This window comes from Seriola lalandi, unplaced genomic scaffold (assembly GCF_002814215.2).
Source record: "Seriola lalandi dorsalis isolate HSWRI2012SDOR001 ecotype SW California unplaced genomic scaffold, Sedor1 jcf7180002054697, whole genome shotgun sequence".
NCBI classification, from domain to species: domain Eukaryota; kingdom Metazoa; phylum Chordata; class Actinopteri; order Carangiformes; family Carangidae; genus Seriola; species Seriola lalandi.
The window spans coordinates 230639-255514 of NW_019525250.1; the positions used below are offsets into that span (position 1 = coordinate 230639).

A 24876-nucleotide genomic window follows, 5' to 3' on the forward strand; every position below is an offset into this window, starting at 1 on the left:
TCTGACCAGATGCACGATGCACTGCAACGACAAGGCGAAGGATCTATTTGACTCCGGCGCCAAGGAGCCAGCAGTCCGATCGCTGATGGACCGCTGTGTGGGCAGTTGTGTGGACGACCACGTTAACCTGATCCCCAGCATGACCCGAAGACTCAAAGAAAATTTGGACTCTATACAGCAGTGATGAGCGGGGGTGGATGGCTGTGGCCCGTCCAGCAGCGTGGGGTTAGTCAACAGTTTGAAGAATAGAGGGGCTGGAACATCATTAAAGCAAAGCGTAGTATTTTGACAAATTTTAGAGGCTGTGACTCTAAATTTTGTTGTTTTGGAGATTTTAAACTGCTCACTGTGAGATTTATTGTTGTACTGTGTGTAATCTACAAACAGCAACCTCCTTGGAGACTGGGAGCTGAACGTTTTTGGCTTGTTATATCTTGGTTCATCTGCAACAAGATAAATCCAGTGATGCATCAGCTGTCACATTGATGTGTGTGTCAACAAGAAAGTTTACATTTTTAAAACGTTGGTAAATTCAGTACAAATCTGAATATCACATTACAAAATATACACTTCACAAAGCAATCAATGTGATTCTGATGTGCATTTATTTTATGCATTGTTTTGAATGTGCTTTGTATTCAACTCATCTCAGCCAGTTCCTCGCCATCATCAGCCCCCTCATCTTCATCTTTTTTTCTTTTGTAATTTTATTGTGAGTCATCCTGTGATTGTCTCACCTCCCACAATGAGACGTGTTTATATAACTGAATTAAAAGTACTGTAAATGTAACTGGGTTTAGACTGTGTTACTTCCATAATATCAACAACATGAGTTCTTGTAATAATAAACACCAGAGATACAATTTTTTTATTTGATACATGTATTTTAAAGACAGCAAGAGAATATTCTCAATTATATACAAATAATGGTGAACACGGTACCAGTATCATAACATAGCCTGAGAATAAGTGAGCAGATGATAAAAAGCTGATCATCTGTTGACAACAGCTTACATTACTGACATCAGTTTAAAAAAAAAAACTTAAATCAACTATTAACAGGAGTAAGTGGGATATGAAACTGTGGTAATCTCTGATAGGAGGCTCAATTCTTACTATTGGCCCTTTACATCATATCAATATAGAATAACAAGTGACAGACTTGGAGGCTAGAGTCGTGATAAAAGTGTCTTCTGTAAAGTCATAGAAAGTTCTGCAGAAGCGAGGATAGGTTTTACCATCCGAGGTTTGCAAGGGAAATGACTGGAGTATTATACTCTTTTACTGTAAAGGCCAGAACAGACTCTGGAGAGGAGCCAGCTGAAAACACAAGTTGTACCACCTACACACTGATCTTTGAGCCACTCTGACAGGAGGACGCTGCAAAACAGCATTCAATCAGACTTTTTAAATGTTCTTAAAAATACAGATATCCAATATTCTCTAGGCTTCTTACATAATTTAATTCACATCCGGTGGAAATCTGTCATTCATACTTAATTTTAAGGGAGAGACAGAATTTCTAAATAGTACTAATCCCAATATCTGCAAGTTTTCATCAAACCTTTTTCATTCCTAACTGACGCAGAGGAGATCAAACTGACTGCAGAGGAAATGTTGTGTAGGAAACTATAGAGATAAGCTATAATTACTCAGGAAATATAGTCACAACCTCCCCTTCTGTTCCTGAGGTACAGTTTTGAATAATGGCCAGAAAAGTGTTTTTGCAGAGCACGATGATGTAACAGTGAACTTGACCTTTGAGTGTTTGGATATAAAACAAATCACTTCAATCATTTCATCCTGTAAAATTCTGTCATAATTATCTAATGAATTGAGTTGTGGCCAAAAATGCATTTTGTGAGGTCACAGTGACCTTTAACCTTTGACCACCAAATTCTAGTCAGTTCATCTTTGAATCCAATTAAACGTGCAAAATCTGAAGAAATTTCCTCAAGGCATTACTGAGATATCACATTCACGAGAACGAGGGGATGGATCGACAGTCGCTGTTGCTGGCGAGGAGGTATAAAAACATTTGTAGCAGATGAAAGGTCAATATCCATCAAGTTCATGAGCTTCAAAAGCATAAATACCGAATTAACTGAGCTGCCGTAGTAAAGACTGGTCATGTGATAGCACCACAGCCCATGTGAATGGGCAGTTTTATTGGCAGTTCATAATTGTGTACATATTTTACTTTGCAAAAATAAATCCATACAAATACAAATGAAGTAAAAAATAAATAAATGCCAAATAAAAACACCTTTAACGTTTAACTTGATGACAGTTACAGTTGCAGCTATACAATCAAACTGACTAGTATGAATTAGCAGTTGCTTTACAAGTCTGAAAATCCCCATATTTATTAGATTTCAAACAACATGAGGTAATACATTTCCAAAATTGCCAAACAAACAATCAACTAATTAAAAAAACATAACCGCAAAGGTACTTCATGTGGTGAGGGGAGCAATCTAAAAACTGCTCACTCGTGCCTTAACAAAACAATACAAAGTTGATATAATGAAATGAATTGACTGAACTGCAAAAGAATAGCGGGGGATATTTGTAGTACGCAGTGAACATCCGAGAGCTGGTGTCAGAAAGCGTTTTTTAACTGTAAACTGTGTAAATGAGGCAAACACCTTAAGACTCCTGAAGCCTTGTGTCTCGTGAAGACAGGTTATTGGGTTAAGTCTTTCTGACCTCATGATGCTGGTTTTGTAGTTAATATTTCAAGTCCATCAGGTCTGTTTCTCTAGATAATACTGAAGAGGTGATGAACTTTCCAATCTGAAAGCCTTCACAGAAGTTGCTCTGGTCTAGAATAGCATGCAGACAAGCCCAACGTAAGACTGAGCTACCAAAGCGACATTAACCCATGACCCAGAAGAGTTAAAGTGTTAAAACAGATGCGGTAAAAGCAAGATTTAAGGTTGGATATCTGTTGAGTGTAGTCATCACCTGCAGTCCATTCAACCCTGTTGGCGTACAACTTTGTATCTAAAAGCAGCAGCGGGGAAGTATGCTTAAATGGAGTGTAGGCAAACGAAGCGGCAGGTCTATCCGCAGCAGGTGGTAGAGATGCAAATTACTCTTCTTACAGAGTTTGAGCGCTGGCAGAGTTGAGTTTTCGAACACACCCATCAGTAGAGCGAGGGACCACACCTCTGTCCACACCCCACAGTAAACAACAGGCTTGAAACTTCCCATACAAGTCAGTGCAACAACTGCTCTTCTAACACAGACGATTATACGTTTTTTTTCACCCTTTAAGTTTAAAGTTATCTTAGTGGTGCAGTTATTAGATTTTCTGAGACAGTCCATTAACCTCTGAGTGATGGACAAATTACAATCTGTTGAGTTGTCTATCATCTTGAGTCACATGTGGGTTCAACATTTGGAAACATCCAAACATGAACCAACAGTTTCTGTTTGTCAAAAGTGGATCTGTATTCCAGTTAATCTCATGGAAGTCACTGGGTTTGAGGTTTGCTCCGCAGTGTGATCTTCAGTTTCACCCTCTGGTGATGTTCCCACATTTCAGGATGATAATGCTCCCATACACACCGAGTGGTTAACACAAGTATACAGTGAAACCCTTCCACAGTCTTCACAAGCACAAGATATAAACATAAGGTGGCCATTATATAAAGTTCTGAAGTCCAAAGAAGATTTTCAAAAAAAAGACTGGGGGTTTTCAGTCTCGATGAATGGCTCAACATCTCAGTGAAGACAGTTCATGACAGACATCTAAGGAGAAGTGAAGCCGCTCTGAAGGCAAAGAGTGACCTAATCCTTCCTGGCCATTGTGATGCGTCTCTGTCATACTGTAAACTCCATGTATAGATTACTCAGAATGCGCCAAAACACTGAATACATAGATACAAAACATTTTCCCATCACACCTCACTGAGTTACAGAGCATGCAGACGATATGTCCAATGTGGAGATGGTGTTAAATATGGCAGTGGATTGTACATACAAGCTTGTGTCAGTGTCTCGGCGTCGCCAGAGGAATGCTTGCAGTTGGACAGGCATCAAGACACAATGCGAGCAGTGCTTTCTTGTTCTGAGGAATCTGGACGGTTGTCCGACTGAGGCGACGTATACAGGAAGTTACAGCACACGTAGAGGGGGAATGACAACAATCGGCTGTCCAGGTTCATCACCACATACTCCTGAGTGATTGAAGGGAAAGGAAGAATATTAAGCAGGTCTGCAAGATAATGGTGACCTGCAGCCATCTGTATCTGAACAGCGCTCACTTACCTGGTCTTTCTCAAGGGTGAGAAGCTGGTAACCTGTTGAACGACTGCAGACCAGTTTTCCACGGCTATCGAAGGAGGCAAGACGTAACCTGGACAAATAAGAAAAAAGTCAAGTGTTTAAGTTTTCCCGGACCAAAGCTGCTGATGAATACACATTGCTTTTATACAAATAGTTTGACATTTTAGTAAATTCACTTTCTTGCTGAAAATTGATACCACTCATATTCCTATAAGGTAAATATGAGGCTACCACCAGCAGCTAACTTAGCTTAGCATGATCATCTTATCTTCCATATTTAAAACCGCATGATACTGACAGTTATAAGCACGCTTTAGGTACAGTGAGTGTTCTAAGGTTAACTGCACCACTGACCTGTATGCCAAATGCCTCCGAGGTTGCAGACTCACAGCGCCCCCACATGGCTGACTCAGAGTATTCCTTTTGAAGACTATGAAGCGGTTTGTGTAGGTCACCAACAGGTCGAAACCAAAGTTAAAGCCTGTCCATCGCCAGCAGTACTGAGGAAAAAGAAAATGTGATTGATTTATTTTTTTTTTTCCTGTAGAAATTAAACCAAATATGTTAAGTGTATGGGAGCAAATGTTCCTGTAACAGACTGTCTGACTCACATCTCCATCTTTTGTCAACTTCCTTCCACACCTCATACTGCTCAGCTCAAACTCCTCTTTGTTAGCTTCCTGGGGACTAATGACAAACAGGGGCCTTTGGCATCACACAACTTTAAAATCATATTCTATACATACAGTTTTTATGGTTATATCAACATGCCATTGCAGTCAAAATTAATCCAATGACTCATTATAACACTCACCCATTGTCATTGTCAAACTCTGTCCGGAGCATGGCAAACCACTGGTTCTTGTACACTGACGTTAGCCAATCTGGAATATAAAGTATGAACAGAAAAATGTCTTTATTTCCAGATCGTAGTACAAGATGAAATGATGTCATGCAGAACCACATCTCACCAGGGGGCAAAATATTATCTCTCTCCAGGATGCGTGCAGATGCCAGATCGTTGATGATATACTGGAGGCGAACGTATTTGAACACTGAACGAAAGGGTGCCCCTTCATCTGTGTTCAAGAAGGGCTCTTTCTCACACAGGTCTGTAGACCAAAGTCAATTGAAAACAGAGTAAAACAACAACAACAAAAAGATTTATATGAAGACACTATTTCAGAAGATGTGGCTTTAACAGTACCAGTCCTGCGTTTGCATAGCCAGGCATCAGCGTCAGCCAGAAGCTGCTTGATGGGGCCGTCCCATGAGGGATTGAGCTGCACAAACATCCACTGGAGAGAGAAAAAATTATGAGAGCTATTAAAACAAGTCTGATAGTACTGTGAGTATATCTGAGTTATATCTAACATTTCCTTCTACCTTTTTCAGAGCTGTGTATACATCCATCTCCACCTGCATGACAAACAGGTCTGAGGACTGAATGAGCTGCTCCATCACCTCTGCCCTGTAAACGCAGCGCATAAAGAAATGTTAGTACGGTTTTTACACTGTAGTTTGAAATGCAACTACTTAACATACAGTAGCCATTGCACTTCATTGTCCTTATTTAAAAAAGTAACAGCACTAAAACTAATCAAGTCAATTTTAATCATGGAGTTCCAAGCGACAGAAAATAATATTTTATAATTGTAGGCTAGAAGATGATGTAAACACTAAAGAATTGTGAGCTGAGCACACAAACCCAAGTTCTTTCATCAGGTCAACATTTTGGTGGGTCATCAGGTTGTTCAGGAGCCACTCAAGACACCTACAAATATAGAGCATAAATTACAATCTTACCTGTTAATTATTGTGATTTGAAATAAGTTAGATTAATCAAAATCTGACTTTTTCATGACTGAATCCAAGCCGTAGATACTGGAACAAGCATAGTAGCCACACACGGTCTTCGCACTGATATTTTCCTTCATGGTCTCTCCACACTGCTGGATCAAACCATCCTGTAGACAACAACCAGCCACGAGACTTGATTAGGTTCTGTGTGTCATGTGACTGCATTTATACAAAATCAAAAACTGCAATTTTTTCAGTTGTGACAATAACTGGCCTCTTTCACTTCACTGACCAATTGTAGCATACAAGCAGCGGCAAGAATACTGACGACTCTGCTGGGCTTGATCAGGACATCGTCCCGGTACAGGGATCCAAACACAACCTGTAGAGCTACACACATAAAGCAGGATAGAGTTATCAGTAAAACATGTAAACAAACAAACACAGTCGACTGCTGGTTTCAGTGACTGAAGTGCTCTCACCTTCAGTGTCGATGTTCTGGTCTGGGATCTCCAAGTTGATTTCCATCATGTTGGACTCCTTCCACGAGCCGCTGAACATACTGGAGAAATATCCTGACTGTGAAATGCAAGGAAGAGGAGGAATGAGTCCTAAATGATAAGGATAACACACATGAAAGAATACATCACAGACTGCCTTCGAGGTGTTTTTGTGTCATTATATTTTACCTGGCACAGATACACTTTGTGGAGGTTCCACTCCTGTCCCAGAGCAGAGATGCGAATGTCACTGTTTTCACCATTCAGGAACAAGGTTTGATAAATGTATCGTGACGTGCTTTTCAGTTTCTTCCTGCTCAGGTTTGGAAAACAGACAAACAACAGGGGAGAGACCAAAGCCAGGGTCAGACAAAATACTGATAACTGAAAGATATTTCACACTGAATTGATCATAGGCTCTTTGATTGGACTTGCCTGCGAGGTGTATCTAGTAAGGCATCGTCCTCCTCTTGTTCACTGTCACAGTCACACTGGGCATTTCTTTTCCTCTTCTTACACTCACAATTGTGTTTGCGGCTGGTGCTTGCGCCCTCTGCTGCCTCCTCTAGGCCCTGAGAAGGGGACTGGAACCTGCTGCCCAGACTTCCCATCTCTACCCTTTCAGAGAGACATGAAACAAACAAAGCAACTGTCAGAAATAACAGGCCCACTGTACTGTATCTTCAAATTGCAACATCGCTTTGCAAATCAATATATTAATGAGAGCACACGCTGTTAGGGACTTTGGCTTGTGCCGAGTTGTGATCTAGCTTGTGTTGGAGTTTTCTGTCACTCCCGATTACAATGGATTTATCTGTTGATTTGTTTTTTGATTAATTGATTATTTAGACTATAAAATAGCAAAAAATAATGAGTTCACATTGCAGTTTTGCAGATCCATGGTGATGTATTCAAACTGCATGTGTTGTTTACAAATGTTTATAAAAACATGACATGAAAAACATGACTGCAAATTCAAACATTAAGCGGATCCAGGAAAAGTTTGCCATTTTGTTTGACATATCACTTAAATGATTGCTTATCAGAATAGCTACTGATTAATTACCTGTTGATAGACTAATTAAGAATTAATTTCAGCACACTAATTTTTCTTAGGACTGCATTACAATGTATTTGACTGTCTTATAAAACGGACAGAATGCTTGCATCATATTATAAACGGTGTATATAATTTTGTTTATATTGCCTTTCCTTCGAATAAAATAACGACATTACCCTTCATCAAAAATTACATTATCTAGTTAAATGTTCAACAAAAGAGCAAATTACAATAGATCACATTTGTTAGTTGATGTGCTGTTGTTATCATCTGCCTACCTGACTGAAAGAACAATCATATGTGGCCCCAGAGGCCTCGACATTTGTATGCACTTGTATTTATGAGTGTAAGGACAACAAACAAAACCTGAACGAAGTTTCATTAGCTACACTTTTTCATAGCAAGAGTCTGATGCAAAGGCTCCCCCCTCCAGCATCTGTAAACCACATGCAGAGTATGCTAAAGAAAAACAACGACTGAGTTAACTCACCTGATGATCAGCAGCGGGCAGGCTGAGGGAGAGGTGTTAAGGTGAATTTGGACGGTAAACACTGGCTGATTATCTCCCGGTCAGACAGTCTGTCAGACGCTGACAAGCCAGCCGAAGAGGAGCTAACCTCAAAGCTAGCTTAGCTGCCGAATTCACAGACGAAAACACGTCTGAAAACAGTAACAGCGTTACTTCTGACAAGCTGTTCCTCCTCACAAGCCTCCAGACGGCAGAACCATGTTTGGTTCCAGTTACATCTTTCTAAATTGGCGCTAATGCAAATACAGAAATAGGAGATGGTGTGTAGCTACCACTACCCTGAAAGTCTGTAGCTGCTTTTGTTATTCTTCTTCTCTCGGTGGTTACTAGGATGTCAACGTCACATGTGGCTGCTTCGCTCAATGGCGCCACCCACTGTGAGACAGGAGGATTACACAAGTCTGAAAAGGGTAAGTCAATTCTATCACTATCTGTTTATTTGTTAAGTTTAGTTTAATACTTTTAAGGCTTTTGAACCAGATATTAATTATCCCATAATATGTATATGTAAACTTGATGACTAATCCTACACATTGGGCAACAGAAGCTGAACCCTGCTGACCAGTGTGTCTGGCTCCCCGAGTCCAAAGGGCACTGCCAAATCAACAAAATGTTCAGCCTCGTACTTATTTGTACTGAGGAGCCTTTGCTTAATACAGACTTTTATCATGACTGCACTGATATTTTGAAAGTGAAAGTCTTTTAATCATTTTATCCTGAGAAATCATCTAAAATGTATGTGCAGTATATTAAAGGCTTATTTTATTTATTCATTTGATACTTAAATTTTTAAACATTACTTTTTTCCTTGTATAACCACAAAATATAACAGCTAAGCATGCCAAGATATCGTATTTAAAAAAAAAGAGGAATGTGTCAATCTGCACTCTCTGTTGGCTGAATTCAAAAGGAATTCATTTTGTTTTACACTAGTAGAAGTTTTATCTTTAATTTACAACATATTTTACCACACACAAAGACAATACTTTTAGTGTAGTAGTGATAGTGATACAAATGGACAGCTAACTGGGTAAATCTTCAAGTTAGAACAGAACATGGGGCCAAAGATAGGGAAGGAGGTTTCCTGGAAAGAACTGTGTAATTTTGTAGTAACCATAGGTCAGATACTGTAGACACACTGTCAACACTCTGATGTGCTCCAAACAGCATGTGTGCCTGTGATACTGAAAAGCTTTAGTGCACACACCTGGTTGTCTGTGTGAGACAGATGTCACTAAGGCAACCATTTCACAAAGCTCTTTCATGTTTCTGCTATTCAGAGCACTTAACACCCTTCCCCACAAAGTTGAATAATCCACCCAGGTAGGCCAAGACCTCTAAATGAAGCCTAACCTCTGAGTTGGATAAAGTGTTTGGTCTACAACCATGTGCAATGGCCAAAACATACCACCAGTTTCCACAGACCAATAGGTTTCAGCAGAGGTGATCAACTTTCAAGCCCCTTCAGAAAAAAAAAAGTTACTCTTCCTACCCCTGTGAAAGACGGGATATTAAACAGCTTCCAAACATGATTTTCAGTGAAAATCTTTCTATTAACTACGTTGCTTGTCAAAGCCAGATCGAACTATACAAAACTGACTGGGTTTATGTGACAACTGTATTTAATAATTCCTAAAATCCTGAGAGTAAATCCCTCACAGCATGATCTCTTTCCAAAGCCGCTGGGTCAATAAACAAATGGCTCATAAACAGATAAAAGTATACAATACATGGCTGGCCTCTAGCGGTATCCTGTTGTATTGTAGTCAAGACAGTATATGTGGGAGTAGTGTGCGAAAAAGAAAAAAAGAAGGTGCATATAAAGATGCATTTAAACTACTGTTTTATTTTCGTTTTACTGAATGTGGACGGGATATTGATATCATACATTTATATTCACATTTATTTTAAATGAGATGGTGCTTTTTGTAAAGAACAATTAAACAAAAGAATCTTTGTGCAATATTCATTATAGCTTGATCACTGTTAAAAAAAATGACTCAGTGCCTTTATAATATCTTCGAACACATATAAATGTTGATTTTTTTAATTTTATTTTTTTTAGATGTGATCTTATTGTTGTCATGGTTTTACGTGACGGACTTTACACTTGGACATTGTTGTATTTCCTGTTTTATTTTGTAATTACTTCCCTTGTGTCTCTCATTTTAGATCTACTTCTTGTCTTTACCCTGTTTCCCTCCTTTGTGATTGTCTAATGTGTCACACCTGTGTCCAATCACCCACGCTTCCCTTGTGTGTTTAGTCTCTGTGCTCCCGCTTGTTTTTGTCAGTCCGTCTGTTGATGTATTCTTGAAGTGCTTAGCTTTGCTCCTGTTCACTTTCGTTTTGGATTTTGAGGTCTTTGACGTTTCACCAGTTTTGTAAGTTTTCTTTTTGTTTATTGAAATACCCTTTTTTCCCCCACCACCCCCCTTTTTGTGTTGGCTACTTTTGGGTTCAGTTTTTCCCTTAACCTGGCAATTTTTCCGTTTGCATATTTACGTTTTTTCTTTACTGGGGAAAGGAAGATTAAAGAGGGAAATATTATGGCAAATATTATATAAATAAGCAACCCAATTCCAGCATAGATAATGACAAAATATTAAAAAGAGTAAATAATGAATTGAGTTTTTTTTTTTTTTTTTTAAGATTATTTCAACCTTTTCCACTTTCTTGAAACTGTAGTAGATTGTCTGTAGAATCTTTTAAAAGTAAATGTAAAATTGCCTTCAGAAGCTCTAAACCTAAAACAATGCCCTTTCTTTCTTCTCCTTTCTTTATATACAGTGCTGTGCAAACGTTTCAGGTGCTTTAGATGCTATACATCATGCAATACCATCAGGGAGGCATATGATTGGTCCCAAATTCATTCTGCAGCATCACAACAAGCTCAAACATACAACCAGAGTCATAAGGAAGTATCCTCAGCCACAAGAAGAATAAGAAGTCCCCCAGTGAGCTGTCATCAGTCTGGGATTGCATTAAGAGACGGAAGACGGTGACGAGAAAACCTGACTGCACAGAAGAACTGTATCCTCCTAGATGGAATAACCTGTCTCCCAAGTGCCTTGAAAAACTTTGCAAAAGTGTACCAAAGAGAATTGGTGATGTTTACCCAATATTGATTTGTTTTAATTTTCTGTTTGCATTTTGTATGAAGTTAATTCATAAATAAAAACTATTCATGGCATTATGACATTATTTGAAAACATCCTCGCTTTACTTTAGTGCCTAAAACCTTTGCACAGTACTGGATGTATTTTGTACATAGATTTTATCTTATCTAAATAGCTTGTTTTGCTCATTTAATATCTCTTATTACTATTGCATGGATCATTTCTCGTATAATTATAACATACAGATGAAATATTTTTGTGAAGAAATTGGAAACAAAAGGTAGGCAGGATGTGACGTATGAAGTGCTCCCACTGGTGGGCGTGGACATTGGAGGAACCAGCCAATAAACGACGAGCAACTCTTTCACAACATTCCAATCCCTCCCAACCCATCTTCTTCCTCCTCCTCCTCCTCCCCGACCTGCCTGTTGTGTGTATGTGTGTGGGGGATTGTGACACGTAACTTCGTCCGTTTCATTGACGTGACCAGGCTGGACACCTCCACCTTGGGCAGGGAGAGCAGAGAGACCCCCGTTGTCCCGAGTCCGAATCCCTTTTATTCTGGTCATTCTTCAGCATGGAGGCGAGGGACGCGGTAGCAGGTGAGGTTGGCGGTAGCAATGACAGTCAGTGAGGCGATGTGTTGTTGTTTAGCCAGTGTAATAATAACTAGCTAGACCTGCATTCAACCAGGGACACGCTGCTATTTCAAACCATACTCGTGTTTAAGGTAAAAGTATAGCTGAATGTTTTGTAAATCGTGCATGGATTTTCAGTTCTACTTCAAGCCCAATAAGTGAGTGTTTATGACATAAGATCTTGCTCATAGCCATAAAGAAATACTTTTTATTGTCTTGTTCAAACTCTTAGGTGCTCTTGTGAGAAGTGATGGGGAGGAACAAACTACAAAGAAGACGGCAGCTCCTAAAAAAGACAAACCACAGACAAAAACCAAGATGGAGCAGATCTTTGGGTTCAAGAAGGAGGACCTGACCTCCTGGCAGAGTCTGGTGGCCCTCCTCAACCGTCCCACTGACCCTGCATCCCTCGGCATCTTCCGCTGCTTGTTTGGTGAGTTAAATCAGCAGCCATTTACTTAGTCTACTCACTATATCTGACTGACTTTGCAACAGGTTTGAGATTATTCTCAACTTTATCTATACAGCGCCTTTGAAAACAGAGGAACAAAGTGTTTTACAGTAAAAACAAGGAATAAAAGTAAATCGAAAACACAAATCTAAAACAAGATAAGCCTGGCAGCAACCTTTTGTATCAGCTATAGTCTCTGGATGTTTCGGCTGCTGATACCAGAGTAAAGAGCGTTGCAATAGTCCACTCTGGAGGAGATAAAAGCATGGGTGACCCTCTCTAGATCTGTAGATGAAAGGAATGACTTAATCTTGGTTAAATATCTCAGCTGGTCAAAGCAGGATTGCACAGCTGTCACAAAAGTGTCCTCCCCATCGTGTGTCTTTACTGCAGGTTTGGTGATGACCATCGACGTCACACAGGAACGTGGCCTCAGTCACTTGGACTACAAGTACCTTGATGGGGCCCCTGTGTGTCGCTTTCCCCTCTTCAATTTTTTACAGCCCCTGCCGATGGACTGGATGTACCTGGTGTATGTGGTGATGTTCCTCGGTGGGTCACACTCTTTATTTTGAATTAAAGTCTTATGTGCAACAGTTTTGATGATGAACAGTTCACAACTCAGTGTTTACAGAGGTTTGGGGAAGAGAAGGGTGAAGCAGTCATTTTATAGGACACAGTCTCTGTGGGGTGGCTGTCTGTGGTAAAGATGAAAGCACATACACCAGACCTGCAATTTTCCACTTTTATTTCCCCCCCAAGTCAACTAAGTTCTGCACAATTTTGACTGGCTTAAGCAAAAAAGCAAACAGAGAGTAGAATACAACGCCAATCAAATCAATACTGATTAATGAAAACATCAATAGGGCTACAAGTATTTTACAAGGTGGATACTTTCAGAGCTTGATTATAAACTAATATTCTACTCCTATTTGAACACACATGGTTGCTTCACCTTGACAACAGGGTAGCAATCAAAAATCCTTACGTTGCTTTGGTGGATTTTTCAGATTACTGACATTTTCTAACACTAAAGCCAACAATCAAACATTGTTTATGGTATTTAAGTATAATGTTGCAATTAATGATTATTTAACTTATTTATTACCAGAGGAGAAGACCAAGACCTGCATCATTGGAGCGCTACTTGATTTCTCCATTAGTATTTGATATTAGTCACATACAGCTTACAACCCAGCAGTGTACATTACATTTATTAACACAACACAAGACAAGTCTATACAAGAAATGCAGATTATCCTCACAAACACTGCATATTCATATCCAATATAAATATTTGTATATGTTATGAGTATTATACATAAAGTCTGGGGACCAAATGGTCAAAAGTCAAACCAGGCTGAAATATTTATGCCAAACACCAAACTCCTACATTTCCCATAAGGCAACTTAGTAACAACTGCCATTAGACACTTCTTACCTGGTTAATGCTGTCCTGTTTCAAACTCTGCACCTCCAGTTTGTAGCGCAGGCTTATTTTATAAATTTGTTGTTTCCCAGCTAAAGCAGTGATCACCCTGATGACATCACTGTGACATCATCAGGGTTATTTTCTCAGACGACAAATTTCCTCAAGAGCAACAGACAACATTATATCACTGTTTTCACCAACTGAGGACTCCCCCCCCCCCCCCCCATGGACTAGTTAATGGACATTTCTGTGTAAAAATAGATTAATTAATAGTAACAACTACAGTTATCATAACTTTAGTTGTGTGTTTCTAACTGAAGGCGCCTTGGGCATCATGCTTGGTTGTTTCTACCGTCTCTCCTGCCTGATGTTCGTCTCAACCTACTGGTACATCTTCTTTCTGGACAAAACGGCCTGGAACAATCACTCGTACCTCTACGGCCTCATTGGTTTTCAGCTCATGGTCATGGATGGCAACAGATACTGGTGAGATGATTTTTTTCCTGCTGTCTTTGTGTGTGCTTGTGTATTTCTGTCCTGTCTATATGTGCAAGCCTAACAGAGGGAGACGTTTAAAGCCTGTGTCTGCTTGTAGGTCAATCGATGGGTTGCGGAGACCGTCTATAAGAAACGCTCATGTGCCTCTGTGGAATTACACTTTGTTGAGGACACAGGTTTGTACATCTGTGACTTCAGTTTTCATTCAAACAGATTTTTCAATGTGAGTTTCATTCATGAGCACTGCTTGGTAACAGGTAGTCAAAACGATCTGTTTGTTGTTCCTTAAAGATATTTATAGTGTACTTCATCGCTGGAATCAAAAAGTTGGATGCTGACTGGGTGGAGGGATACTCCATGTCATACTTGGCACACCACTGGCTTTTTGATCCTTTTAAGTAGGTATTATGAAGCAGCTCAGTTATTTTATCTTTTAATTATTTATGGTCATATCTCAGTACTCCCACACTGATCTTGCTGCAACACACATTATTTTTCAGAGTGATTCTTCCTGTGGAGTTAGTAAATCTGCTGGTGGTTCATGGAGGTGGTCTCTTCCTGGATCTGACCGCCGGCTACCTGCTGTTTTTTGACGCCACACGGCCTTATGTGTTTTTCTTTGTCACCTACTTCCACTGTATGAACTCTCAGCTCTTCAGCATTGGTAAGTCCGTAGCCTTGCTTCACTTTTACTTTACTTTTAGAAACTTATGTTTGTTGGGTGTCATTTGACCTTCTTCATATTGAGGCTGTTAATCCTTGTCAGGGATGTTTTCCTACACGATGCTGGCCACCAGTCCTCTCTTCTGCTACCCTGACTGGCCAAGAAGATTCTTCGCCCATTTCCCAGGGTTCCTCAGGGCAGTTCTCCCACTCACCTCGCCGGACCCTCAGCCCAGTCCCTCTTGTGTTTACAAAGAAATCCAGAGCACCAGCGTGGAACGCCAGGAGACCCCACCTGCTGCCAAACCTTCCAAACTCAGATTTAAACACAAGCTGGCAGCCATTTTTACTATAATCTATATAATTGAACAGTTCTTCCTGCCTTACTCCCACTTCATCACACAGGTATATCTGCCTCCCATGTTTTTATTTAGCCTAAAACTGCTTGTACGGCTACATTTGATTAAAAAGAACAATTAGTAAATTGCTGTATAAATTTCTTTCAGTACTTTTTTACACTGAGAGCTTCTGTTTAAATGGATCGTACTTGTACAAAACTAATGTCAGCAAAAGCCTCTTAAGTGAGTCGCCAGACTGACAGTTGCTCAATCAGAGTCAACACTCACTGGTCCACAGCAAACAGCTCAGACTGGTGTTCTCAGCAGAGGGGCTAAAGCCCGAAAGAAGCAGATATGGACTTTTTTCTGTCTTTTATTTATGAATTTAAGTTCTTGGTTTATAGAGAGGTTTGATGGTTAAAAGGGGTAAATCTGTTTATCAATGTGATTTTTTTTTTTTTAATTATTTTTATTTTTTATTAGCATGAAATAATGTTAATATTATGTTACTGTGCAGGGTTACAACAACTGGACCAATGGCTTGTATGGTTACTCTTGGGACATGATGGTTCACTCCCGCAGCCATCAGCATGTTAAGATCACCTACAAAGATGGAAAAACTGGAGAAATAGGATATCTGAACCCAGGGGTGAGTTTCAGGGAAAACACTGGCAGATAAAGACAACAAGATAATTATATTAAATCTATTTATTTGTCTTGGCTTTACAATATATCAGTGGTTAACAACATCTGAGCTTAAGTCATTTAAACAGAACAGTTTTAAATGATTTAGCTGATGACTATCGCAGTTTTACTTTTTCCTTATCACTGTTCTTCTGTTTGCATTTCAGTGTGGCTGATTTCCTGATAAAGTAATAATGATGTCTGTGTACTGTAGGTGTTCACACAAAGCCGTCGGTGGAAAGATCACGGAGACATGCTGAAGCAGTACGCCACGTGCCTCAGTCAGTTCCTGCCTCGCTATAACATCTCGGATCCTGAAATTTACTTTGACATCTGGGTGTCTATCAATGAACGCTTTCAGCAAAGGTATAAGAGCAAACGATATTATTAATGAGTGATAATTTCTTCAGATGTATGCAATGAATTTTGAAATGATTTGCTCTGGACTAATCTCTAAGGATCTTTGATCCCCGTGTGGACATTGTGAAAGCTGATTGGTCGCCTTTCCGACCAAACCCGTGGCTGATGCCTCTGCTGGTGGATCTCTCACCCTGGAGAACCAAGTTCCAGGAGATTGAGGGCAGTTTGGACAATCAGACTGAGATCGTCTTTATCGCTGATTTCCCAGGTTTGGAAAGTCTCCTTGTCCTATTTATCCTTACAGAAGAAAAGTTTGTTTGTGTACCCTTATTCATTCTTGTTGCTACATGGGCTGCCTTTGTACTAACTGACAGAATTTTACCTTTTTAGGTCTCCACTTAGAAAACTTTGTGAGTGAAGATCTGGGCAACACCAGCATCCATGTGTTGCAGGGCAAGGTGAACGTAGAGATATTGGAGGAGAAAAAGAACTTCAGTCTGCAGCCTGGTGAGCAGATAAAGGTACGGCTACACACCATCATCACTGTTAACATTATAACCTGTCTAACCTGAACACAACAAGCTTTTACAATAATGTGAATATGTGTATGTGTGTAGGTACCTGCTGGGGCTTATCATAAGGTGTACACAGTGTCAGAAGAGCCTTCTTGCTACATGTACATCTATGTCAACACTACAGAGGCGGCTCTACAGGAGAACTTCACCAAACTGTTTGAGCTCCAGGAGCTCATTCGCAATGGGACAGGTGAAAATGTGTTTTCCAGGAGGGGTAGTGCTTAGCAGTAGTGGAATATTGTGTAAAAAAAAAAGTATTTCCATATGTCCTGGCGCATATTTCATTTCTTTTTCTTTCTTTTTTTTTCCATATTCATTGTTGCTGAAGAGCTCAAAAATAATCAGATGCTGATGCAATTTTCATCCCACAGAAACTGAGCCTCTTCCTCCTGAGCTGCAGCCTCTTGTTGCTGCAGATCTGGAAGGGGCAGAGGTCAACGCCACCGACCCGATTGTGCGGCTGTTCCTGAAAAGGCAGCGACGCATGAAGGAGGTGAAGAAACGCAGGGAAGCCAGTGTGCTGGAGCGGCTGGAGCGGTTTGCTGTAAAAAAGTACTATACGATACGGAGAGGGTGAGTATTATCAGCGTGCCACAGAAATTGTCCAACCAACCACTTAAATCATCTGTGAATTGACTATCGTATTTACTATATCTCCCTTTTCTTTAAGATTCTTGATGACAGCCATTGCTATGAGGAACCTGGCGGTGGGCCTGCCTCCTCTGGAACAGCTGACAAGAGAAGTTGCCTTTGCCAACATGAAAGAACCTCAGGCTGAAGCCAACCAGGATGAACGACTCAAAGACGAAGTTGGTCACGGAGAACTTTAAAGCTGCAGATGGGGCCAGAGATACTCTGCTGAATTGCCTCCAGGTGCTGGATCACACATTGCAAAGAAATTTGTGTGTTATTATTACTACTGGACTGTTACTACCCTGGGACATTGCTGCCCAGAAATCAAAGATTTTTTTTTTAATTTTCTATGCTTCTGAAATATTTGGCATTTCAGATTATTTCCACAATTTTGTTATAGCATTTGTTTATGAATCTCAGTTTTTGCTGAGGACACACTTTTATTATAGCCACAGCAAAACCAGAATACTGTATGTTAACAGATATGCAGTGCTTTGCCTTGCGAGATTACATTTTATGTTTGTTTAGGAATTTTATAATTGCATTATTGCTGAGTGATATGACCAAAAGAAGAGATCATTTAAAAATCAGCGCTCTGTGACAACTACAAGTTTGCTTTTACAAGTGATCTGACGGAGGATCATATTCTAACTACACTAAATCATTAATGCTGCTTTGTTTGGAATGAAGATGAAGAGCAGAGGCGGAAACGTGACTGATCACTGGCTGTACAAGTATTTTAAGGGGACAGATTTTAAAGAACATACTGACATCAAAAGGATCAGGTTGGTCGACTCCTGTTGGTACAGTTTCATTTTATTGCTCTAATTTGAAAAAATCTGGCTAAATAATTTACAATTGGCAGGTTTACAAATCCACAGTACATGTGGAAGTTTACAGTGATTTCAGGGAACATACTTCTCTGAGCTATTATGCTAACCCTATAATGTGATGAAACAGAAAACAATTATTAGCTTATCAGTTAACAGCCTTTTTTAGTCACTTTTCTAATAAAGAGCTTATGGTGTTCAATAGAGCTGAAATTATTTTTAATTAAAAATCAACTTGAACTTTCAGTCTGACAACGGTGGTTTGTGGAAAAATGAATTTTAATGGTGTCAGTATTTTTACATGTCGTCCATTTTAAAGTGCTACAGTAGAATTCCAGTGTTCACTGTAGGTTGACATTATGGCACATTAATCATAGTTTTCACATAATCAAGAGTACAATGTTACACAATATAAATACATATAAATCTACAAGATGGATGTCTAGGAAATGATTTACTTTGTACTTTTGTTTAGTTGAGGTTAAGTGTTCAAGAGTCATTTAATGTAAATGTTTAGTGATTACTGCTCAAGTGGAAGTCCAGTCACATTGGAAAACAGTAAAGGCAGGTCAGACCAGTACTGTCCATGAGGTGACATGCAACGTAATGCTTCACTACAAGTCATTTACAGAGTTCACAAGAGGGGATCATTTGTAGTTTAAAAGACAATCATTTACATACACACAACATAAACACTTTGTATTTTATTTCATATTGCACAGTATCGTACTGGTTGTGTTTTTAAATCGCCATATCCCTTTACATGATGGGTGACTATGCCTCAAATCACCACAACTGAAAAACTGACCTTCTATATTATGTGTAAATTCAACATGAAATGTAAAAAATGACTGGTGTTAGTGTTAGATACTGGCCTATAGCAAGTGTTATCATTAGTCTTTTTCCTGAACACAAATCAACACAATCCTTATTTCCATTACACAAACTGAAACCTTGATGTGAAAGCTACCTGCACCTACAGCTACCCAGGCAGAGTCTGACGCTGGTTTTCATGAGATTTGGGACAATATAATAGAAACAGACTTGTGTCAATTATCGTCAGTATTTAAAGGATTTCTGCTTTTGATTTAATGATTAATAGAGCACAATTGTGCACAGACTATAACTAGATTAAAATGTCTTCCTTCGATTTTTCTTCATGGTCAAGTAGGAGAGAGAGGTCATGTGTAGTGTGGAATTGCAATAGCAGTTCAAACCCTGTGATTTTGCTCATATCTCACTGCTTCCCTCCCTCATATGTCATGTGGGCAGAGCTGTAGAGGGAGGAAGATATCCCAAGTGAAGAAAGCGCTGAGGCATGAGTAAGAGACGGACAAGTCACCTTAATTCTGTCCTTATTGCTGTGTCAACATCCGTTTTCTGCAACTCCGGTGACACCAATCTCAAGGTAAACATGTCTTTCTTTACTAAAGGTTATGCCACATATTTCTATACAGTGTGGTTACATTTCAAATTGGCTCTGTGCCCAAACCTTCGAGCTCCTGACCAGATCAAACTGAGCTGCTCGCCCAGAGCTTGCTAACACTACAATATTCCTTCACAGACATCTAATGCTCAATGAAGGCCCAAATCACTGAAACAAAAAGCTCAAATCATGGCCCCCTATCATGTAGCACATTGCTGTCAATTCTCCCAGAACGCCCTCTTTCAAACATTCATCCACGTTGTCCCTCTACACTCCCTCAGCTGGCTCCATTTGGCAGCTCAAAACAGATCCAATGTGGTGGCACCTCCCTGTTTGCAGGCCATGGTCCAGCTCCACACTCCCAACCCTGTGATTTGTCCTTACAGGCCAAAAAGAACGCTTCTCTGGCAAACCTTTAGTCCAGCTGGTTTCCCTCTGGTTCCTCAGAGCTGGAGAACCATTCAAAAAGTTATGGTATTGGCAAACTAAACGCTCAAAAAAAAAAATTTTTCTTTACTACTTTCCTCCTGTTTATATCTTCAGTTTTTATCCTAATTGTTTATTTCACTCAGGAAAATAAAAGATAATTTATTAATGTATTAAGCTCTATCATTCCTGAAAATAATTGATAATATCTTTTCCTAATTATTCTGATTGTAATGTCTCAAAACATTACAACATTAACGTGTTGATCTGACTCACAGTTAAATTTTTAAACAAACTATTTTTGGAGGAGAATTGGGCAAATTCATTGAAATATGGGTCAATAATATGGATGTTAATAACAACTGAGGGCAACAGATTATAATTTTATGTTGTAAAAAGTGGTGCCAGTGATTTATTGAGAGATTAGGCATCTTTTTTTTTTTTTTTTTTTTTAAATGTATGGATTTTGTTATAAGCTTTGGGAAATATAAATGAGGCTCAGTTTATTGTGACATGTTATGTCCTTGCTGATGCACACCTAAAATGGTGTGAAAATATGAAGCATCCGTTTGTAGAGGTATTTCCTCAGATTCAGATCTGCACCCCTCTACCTTGGTTGAAGATCTGGGTAGAAAACTCCATGTATCACACCTTCAATCACAACGTTAGAAAAAGCATCTGAAAGTTAAAAAGAAAAGAGGATTTAAAATCAAAAGATAAGGTGAATAAGAAGTGCATGCCCACTTTGTAGTTAATTTACCATAAAATAAATAAGGAGCCGGAACTCACCACGCGCAGATGGCAGCAGGTAGGGGTCTCTCAGAAACAGCAGGACTGGCTGATGTGAAAGTTTGCTGAAAAGGGGAAGTCACAGTGTTTGTGGGAAGCTTCATATACATAACGGCATGAAGACACAGGTGGTGTCCACTGACATGCTGGGTGAAGTTCAAGTGCAGAGCAAATAATGACTGAGGTTGGTTAAAGTGCAAAGCAAGAACCTGACCTGCTGTTTCATTCAATAGTTTTTAAAATATTCACTGAAACAGGAAACAAAATGACTCACCTGGATTCCTCCGATTCCGTATCAAATGACCTTTTAAAGAAGAAAAAAAGACATGAACCTTCTAGCAGCCTGGGAACAAATGAAAAATGCCACAAATTGGTCTTTTATTTTATAGAACAGCTGCAGTTTGAACTCACCCACAGCTTTCTGTTTTTGGCACTGAAGGAAAGTGGCGGATATTCAGGAAATCCAGGAATATCTTTGGAAGAACCTCATTTTCCATAATTACAGTCTGACCAAACAGACAAAACAAAAGCAAATTGCAATGTGTGTTTGAAGCAGCAGCACTGAACTGCGTGACTTTTTGAATGTGTTTAACGGTTCTACATTTGTACTGTTGTTTTGGGTTTGACAAAATTTGTACTTGGTAAAAGCAGACAGACTATGTGCATGGCAGTTTTTAGGTCAGAGAAACAGTCTCAGTAGGTGGAGTGAAGGTTTGTCAGAGTACCTGCAGGTAGAGCTCCAGACCTTGTCTCCTCTGCTCCAGGACTTTGGGGACCCAGTTTCTAACATGCTTTGAAGGGATCTCAGGTGGTTTTATGCTCTTCTTCAGCTGGATGGATTTAAAAACATCATTAACATATATACACGGCATCATATACATGGTTAGAAGAAAAATAAGAGTAAGAGTCTAGTAAGAGTGGAAAATTGTCTTTGGCTGCAACACACGGTGTTAAAAACAATATAGGACAACTGATGAAAAAGACAACAAATGGCAGGGACACATTATCAACAAACAATAAGGTTTAAAATGAAAAAATACAGTATAAACTGCTTATAAAATAAGGTGCTTTGAGCTAAATGCTCAGACATCCCACTATGGCATTTTAACATGCAATTTTTTAAATAGAAACATTAGAAAAATCAATCCAAGGACCCCGAAAGGAAAACGGCTAAATGGAATTCAACTGTCAATCATTTTATTATTTACAACTGTGCTTCTCCTATTGTGACGTGTCAAAATGTCGGCCGTTAAAAACGTCCATACAGCAGGTAAAGATCCAGCCAAACAAATGGACTACTGCGAGAGACAGGAAGAGGAACTCATCAATGAAACTAAAACCACAAACCACCATGGTTAACCTCCATGAATCTATTATTTATTAGCATGCCAACAGTATTCACATTTGAATTTTCCACCAGTAAATAGGTAAAAATGTTTTTGAATGTTCCCATTTCTTGCATCTGTCTTTTTGTGTTTTTTTCCTCCAATTAATGATCATGAAATCTCACCATTTTATGCAAGGCGTGGAATTCGCTGTAGCGTTTCTCAAGCGTGTGCTGTCGGCCATTCATCAACACGTCAATTTTAAATACCTGAAAGACGGGAGAAAGTTAGTGCTACTTCTTGAGAGTCAGTTGAGGGAGTCATGACTTATCACCAGAGTCCATCAGCCAAAAATGGCCCCTCCCACTTCAAACAGTCATTGTGTGACTGATTGATCAGCTGAGCGAGTGTCAGTCACTGTCAGTTACTGTTGATGTCAGCTAGTTGCAAAGAGGAAACATCTGGCTGATGGAGTAGTAAAAAGATCTGTCAGAGTTACTGTTAACATAATTAAACAGACTGTCCTCGACTTCTGTCACTCGGCTGAACTCTTCTGTAAAAGCGTCACTTTTACTGCATGCACGTCACTGTTCTTACCAACATTTTGTAAAGGAGGAAATCCACTCTTAAATGACAACAGTGTTGGTTACATAAACACAAATGACTACATCTCCGAAGAAAGAGAGCAAACGAGTAATAGTTTATTAACAAAGCCAGGAACAGCAGTGACTTCACTGTGGAAAAGACAAAGGAATGTGAAATCAAGTGACGAAAATGTTTAATTTGTTCATAGCATTTGCCTCTTGTAATAATTCAATAATCTTTTTTCTAATTTTCTTTTAAAGAACAGCACTTTAACATCTCCCTCTAAACCATAGACATTAAAATGTTTACTCCCTTTTAGGAACCCACATGATTTTGGAACTTGGCTGCAGGGATTTGCTCCCATTCAGCCATTTCTTTTTGTGCACATGAGGTAATGGGAAACAGTCTTACCCAGACACAAAAGATGATTGAAAGGACAAAAAAGAGAAAATAAAGCTATTCACTTCTTTCGCTTTTTTAGATGCCACTATCATGTCTGTATGAACAATCTCTGGCTAGGACTAGCAGCCAGTTAGTTCAGCTATGGGAAACAAGCTGAAATTCAAATGGTTCCTATAAGTTTGGGATAATTAGGGAACTGAAATTGAGTCAGTACTCTGTGTCAGCAGGCATCCTGAGTTGAGGTATCAGAATTGTGACTCATTTATGAAAGCCTGTGTTACAGCAAGAGGCATGGGGTTTGACAGAAATGGGGTAATGTTTTTTTTTTCTTCTTTTAAATCAGTCTTTATTTATGTCAGGCAGCTGGGGATCCTCTGGTCTGGTCACCAGGCCGGACCGGCTCGGTTTACATGCCCAGTGGCTCTGTAATGACCTATGAATTAAGAAGTCAGTGTAAACGCGACATGCTGAAGGCCTAAAGATTCTCTGATCAGTCCAGCTGAATAGTTTCATGTTTACAATGTGCAACAACAAGGCGAAGTCAGAGCTGGTATGAGGCATCTCAACACACTCTGTAACCACACAGACAGCTTTAAATGAACAGCGACATTTACGCTGCTTAATATAATGTCATTATTATTTCAAGGGTAAAGAAATAACACGAGAGGTAACATTACAAACTGATGACAGCAGCAGAGGGGACTATGGACAGACAGACAGACAGACAGACAGAGGTTATTACTGAGCAGCTTACCGTGTATCCTCTCTCGATCGAGTTGTTCTCTGAACGAAACGACGGGATCGACACCCTCACCGGATGCATTTCGACTTGAAAAAGGTGTAGTTTTGAGAATAGTATTTAATCCTCTGGCACATACACACATACAAACACACACACTCTCTCCCTGCTGGTGGTTTACTCCGGTTTCTCTGGCAGCCTGATAAAAATCACAGAGTTCAAATAAGCTGACGAAGCCTCAGTGGCGCGCCCTGCTGGAGCGGAGGGTGGCGCAACAGACTGGACAGCCTGAAGTAATGCTATGTTTTAATCTAACCTTGTGTAATGCAGAACATGCTCCAAATGTCTGTTGTCAACTGTTCAAATATTGTTTGTGTTGCAAAGAAGAAAATGTTACATACATTCTGCTTCATGGACATTATTTAGAAATCCTTTTTTTAATCTTCATCATTGTAGTATGAAGCAGTAATGGCTCATTTCATCAGGCCACGTTGATGGTTCGCTTAAATTTGTTTGAGGTAGTGCTGGAAACATTATTCGATTGGTTATTGATTAGTTGATCAAAAGAAAATTGGTGACATTTAAAGTCCCTGTATTTATGAGAAAGTTATAGTTGTTAACAAAAACACTAATAAACAGTTAAATCTGCTTATAATTATATTGTAGTGTGTTGAACATATTTTATTAACTGTGTAGGCCTATATACTGCTTATAAGTGTCACCAACAGTTTCAACTTATTGTCTGAAGTTATTTATTAGACATCAATCAGCTAACGAATGG

The 24876-nt window shown here is 39.5% G+C and overlaps 4 protein-coding genes across 7 annotated transcripts in view; 2 read left to right on the forward strand and 2 right to left on the reverse strand.

The window, feature by feature from the left end:
* The window catches only part of timcc (TIM double twin CX3C motif chaperone), a 2786-nt gene extending 1996 nt beyond the window's left edge, over positions 1–790 (forward strand). Inside the window, exon 3 of the mRNA XM_023424015.2 lies at positions 2–790. Coding sequence (XP_023279783.1) covers positions 2–184 — 183 coding nt within the window. The 3' untranslated portion in view covers positions 185–790. The remainder of the gene's footprint in view (position 1) is intronic.
* Positions 791–2133: 1343 nt separating this feature from the next.
* gmcl1 (germ cell-less, spermatogenesis associated) lies at positions 2134–8587 on the reverse strand. Of its 3 annotated transcripts, none has more exons than XM_023424036.2 (15): positions 8144–8587; positions 7029–7206; positions 6783–6906; positions 6576–6672; positions 6386–6483; positions 6148–6260; positions 6002–6067; positions 5680–5764; positions 5501–5591; positions 5265–5405; positions 5108–5177; positions 4905–4980; positions 4648–4793; positions 4276–4363; positions 2134–4184 (listed from the first exon to the last, which is right to left on the reverse strand). In XM_023424036.2, exons 2-15 carry the CDS (start codon positions 7202–7204, stop codon positions 4044–4046), a joined length of 1512 nt encoding a protein of 503 aa, XP_023279804.1. In that variant the 5' UTR covers positions 7205–7206; positions 8144–8587; the 3' UTR covers positions 2134–4043. The 3 variants fall into 3 exon arrangements, with proteins under 3 accessions (XP_023279804.1, XP_023279803.1, XP_087034830.1); XM_023424035.2 differs by having other exon boundaries at positions 7029–7211; XM_087178704.1 differs by having other exon boundaries at positions 6783–6902; positions 7025–7211.
* A 3106-nt stretch (positions 8588–11693) lies between these two features.
* ggcx (gamma-glutamyl carboxylase) lies at positions 11694–18649 on the forward strand. Of its 2 annotated transcripts, none has more exons than XM_023424022.2 (15): positions 11694–11903; positions 12172–12372; positions 12784–12942; positions 14143–14308; positions 14418–14496; positions 14612–14718; positions 14821–14984; positions 15087–15388; positions 15839–15970; positions 16220–16371; positions 16464–16633; positions 16756–16886; positions 16983–17130; positions 17312–17513; positions 17611–18649. In XM_023424022.2, the coding sequence occupies exons 1-15, from the start codon at positions 11879–11881 to the stop codon at positions 17768–17770; spliced, it is 2298 nt and encodes a 765-aa protein (XP_023279790.1). In that variant the 5' UTR covers positions 11694–11878; the 3' UTR covers positions 17771–18649. The 2 variants fall into 2 exon arrangements, with proteins under 2 accessions (XP_023279790.1, XP_087034829.1); XM_087178703.1 differs by having other exon boundaries at positions 11901–12031.
* A 14-nt stretch (positions 18650–18663) lies between these two features.
* On the reverse strand, positions 18664–24276 carry snx24 (sorting nexin 24). Its single transcript, XM_023424023.2, has 7 exons — positions 24111–24276; positions 22555–22638; positions 21770–21874; positions 21456–21550; positions 21319–21348; positions 21045–21109; positions 18664–20933 (listed from the first exon to the last, which is right to left on the reverse strand). Exons 1-7 carry the CDS (start codon positions 24177–24179, stop codon positions 20863–20865), a joined length of 519 nt encoding a protein of 172 aa, XP_023279791.1. The 5' UTR covers positions 24180–24276; the 3' UTR covers positions 18664–20862.
* Between the last annotated feature and the right edge of the window lie 600 nt (positions 24277–24876).

What these genes read in the sequence shown, in the direction of transcription:
- gmcl1 (XM_023424036.2), bottom strand. Translation starts at nt 7,204, where the DNA reads ATGGGAAGTCTGGGCAGCAGGTTCCAGTCCCCTTCTCAGGGCCTAGAG. An exon ending in TTACTAGATACACCTCGCAG is followed by an intron (nt 6,907 to 7,028) that starts GCAAGTCCAATC and finishes AAACCTGAGCAG; the next exon opens with GAAGAAACTGAAAAGCACGT. An exon ending in GACCTGATGAAAGAACTTGG is followed by an intron (nt 5,765 to 6,001) that starts GTTTGTGTGCTC and finishes CTGCGTTTACAG; the next exon opens with GGCAGAGGTGATGGAGCAGC.
- ggcx (XM_023424022.2), top strand. Translation starts at nt 11,879, where the DNA reads ATGGAGGCGAGGGACGCGGTAGCAG. An exon ending in CATCTTCCGCTGCTTGTTTG is followed by an intron (nt 12,373 to 12,783) that starts GTGAGTTAAATC and finishes TCTTTACTGCAG; the next exon opens with GTTTGGTGATGACCATCGAC. An exon ending in GTATGTGGTGATGTTCCTCG is followed by an intron (nt 12,943 to 14,142) that starts GTGGGTCACACT and finishes TTCTAACTGAAG; the next exon opens with GCGCCTTGGGCATCATGCTT.
- snx24 (XM_023424023.2), bottom strand. Translation starts at nt 24,179, where the DNA reads ATGCATCCGGTGAGGGTGTCGATCCCGTCGTTTCGTTCAGAGAACAAC. An exon ending in GTCTGGAGCTCTACCTGCAG is followed by an intron (nt 21,551 to 21,769) that starts GTACTCTGACAA and finishes CTGTTTGGTCAG; the next exon opens with ACTGTAATTATGGAAAATGA. An exon ending in CCTGCTGCCATCTGCGCGTG is followed by an intron (nt 20,934 to 21,044) that starts GTGAGTTCCGGC and finishes TTTAACTTTCAG; the next exon opens with ATGCTTTTTCTAACGTTGTG.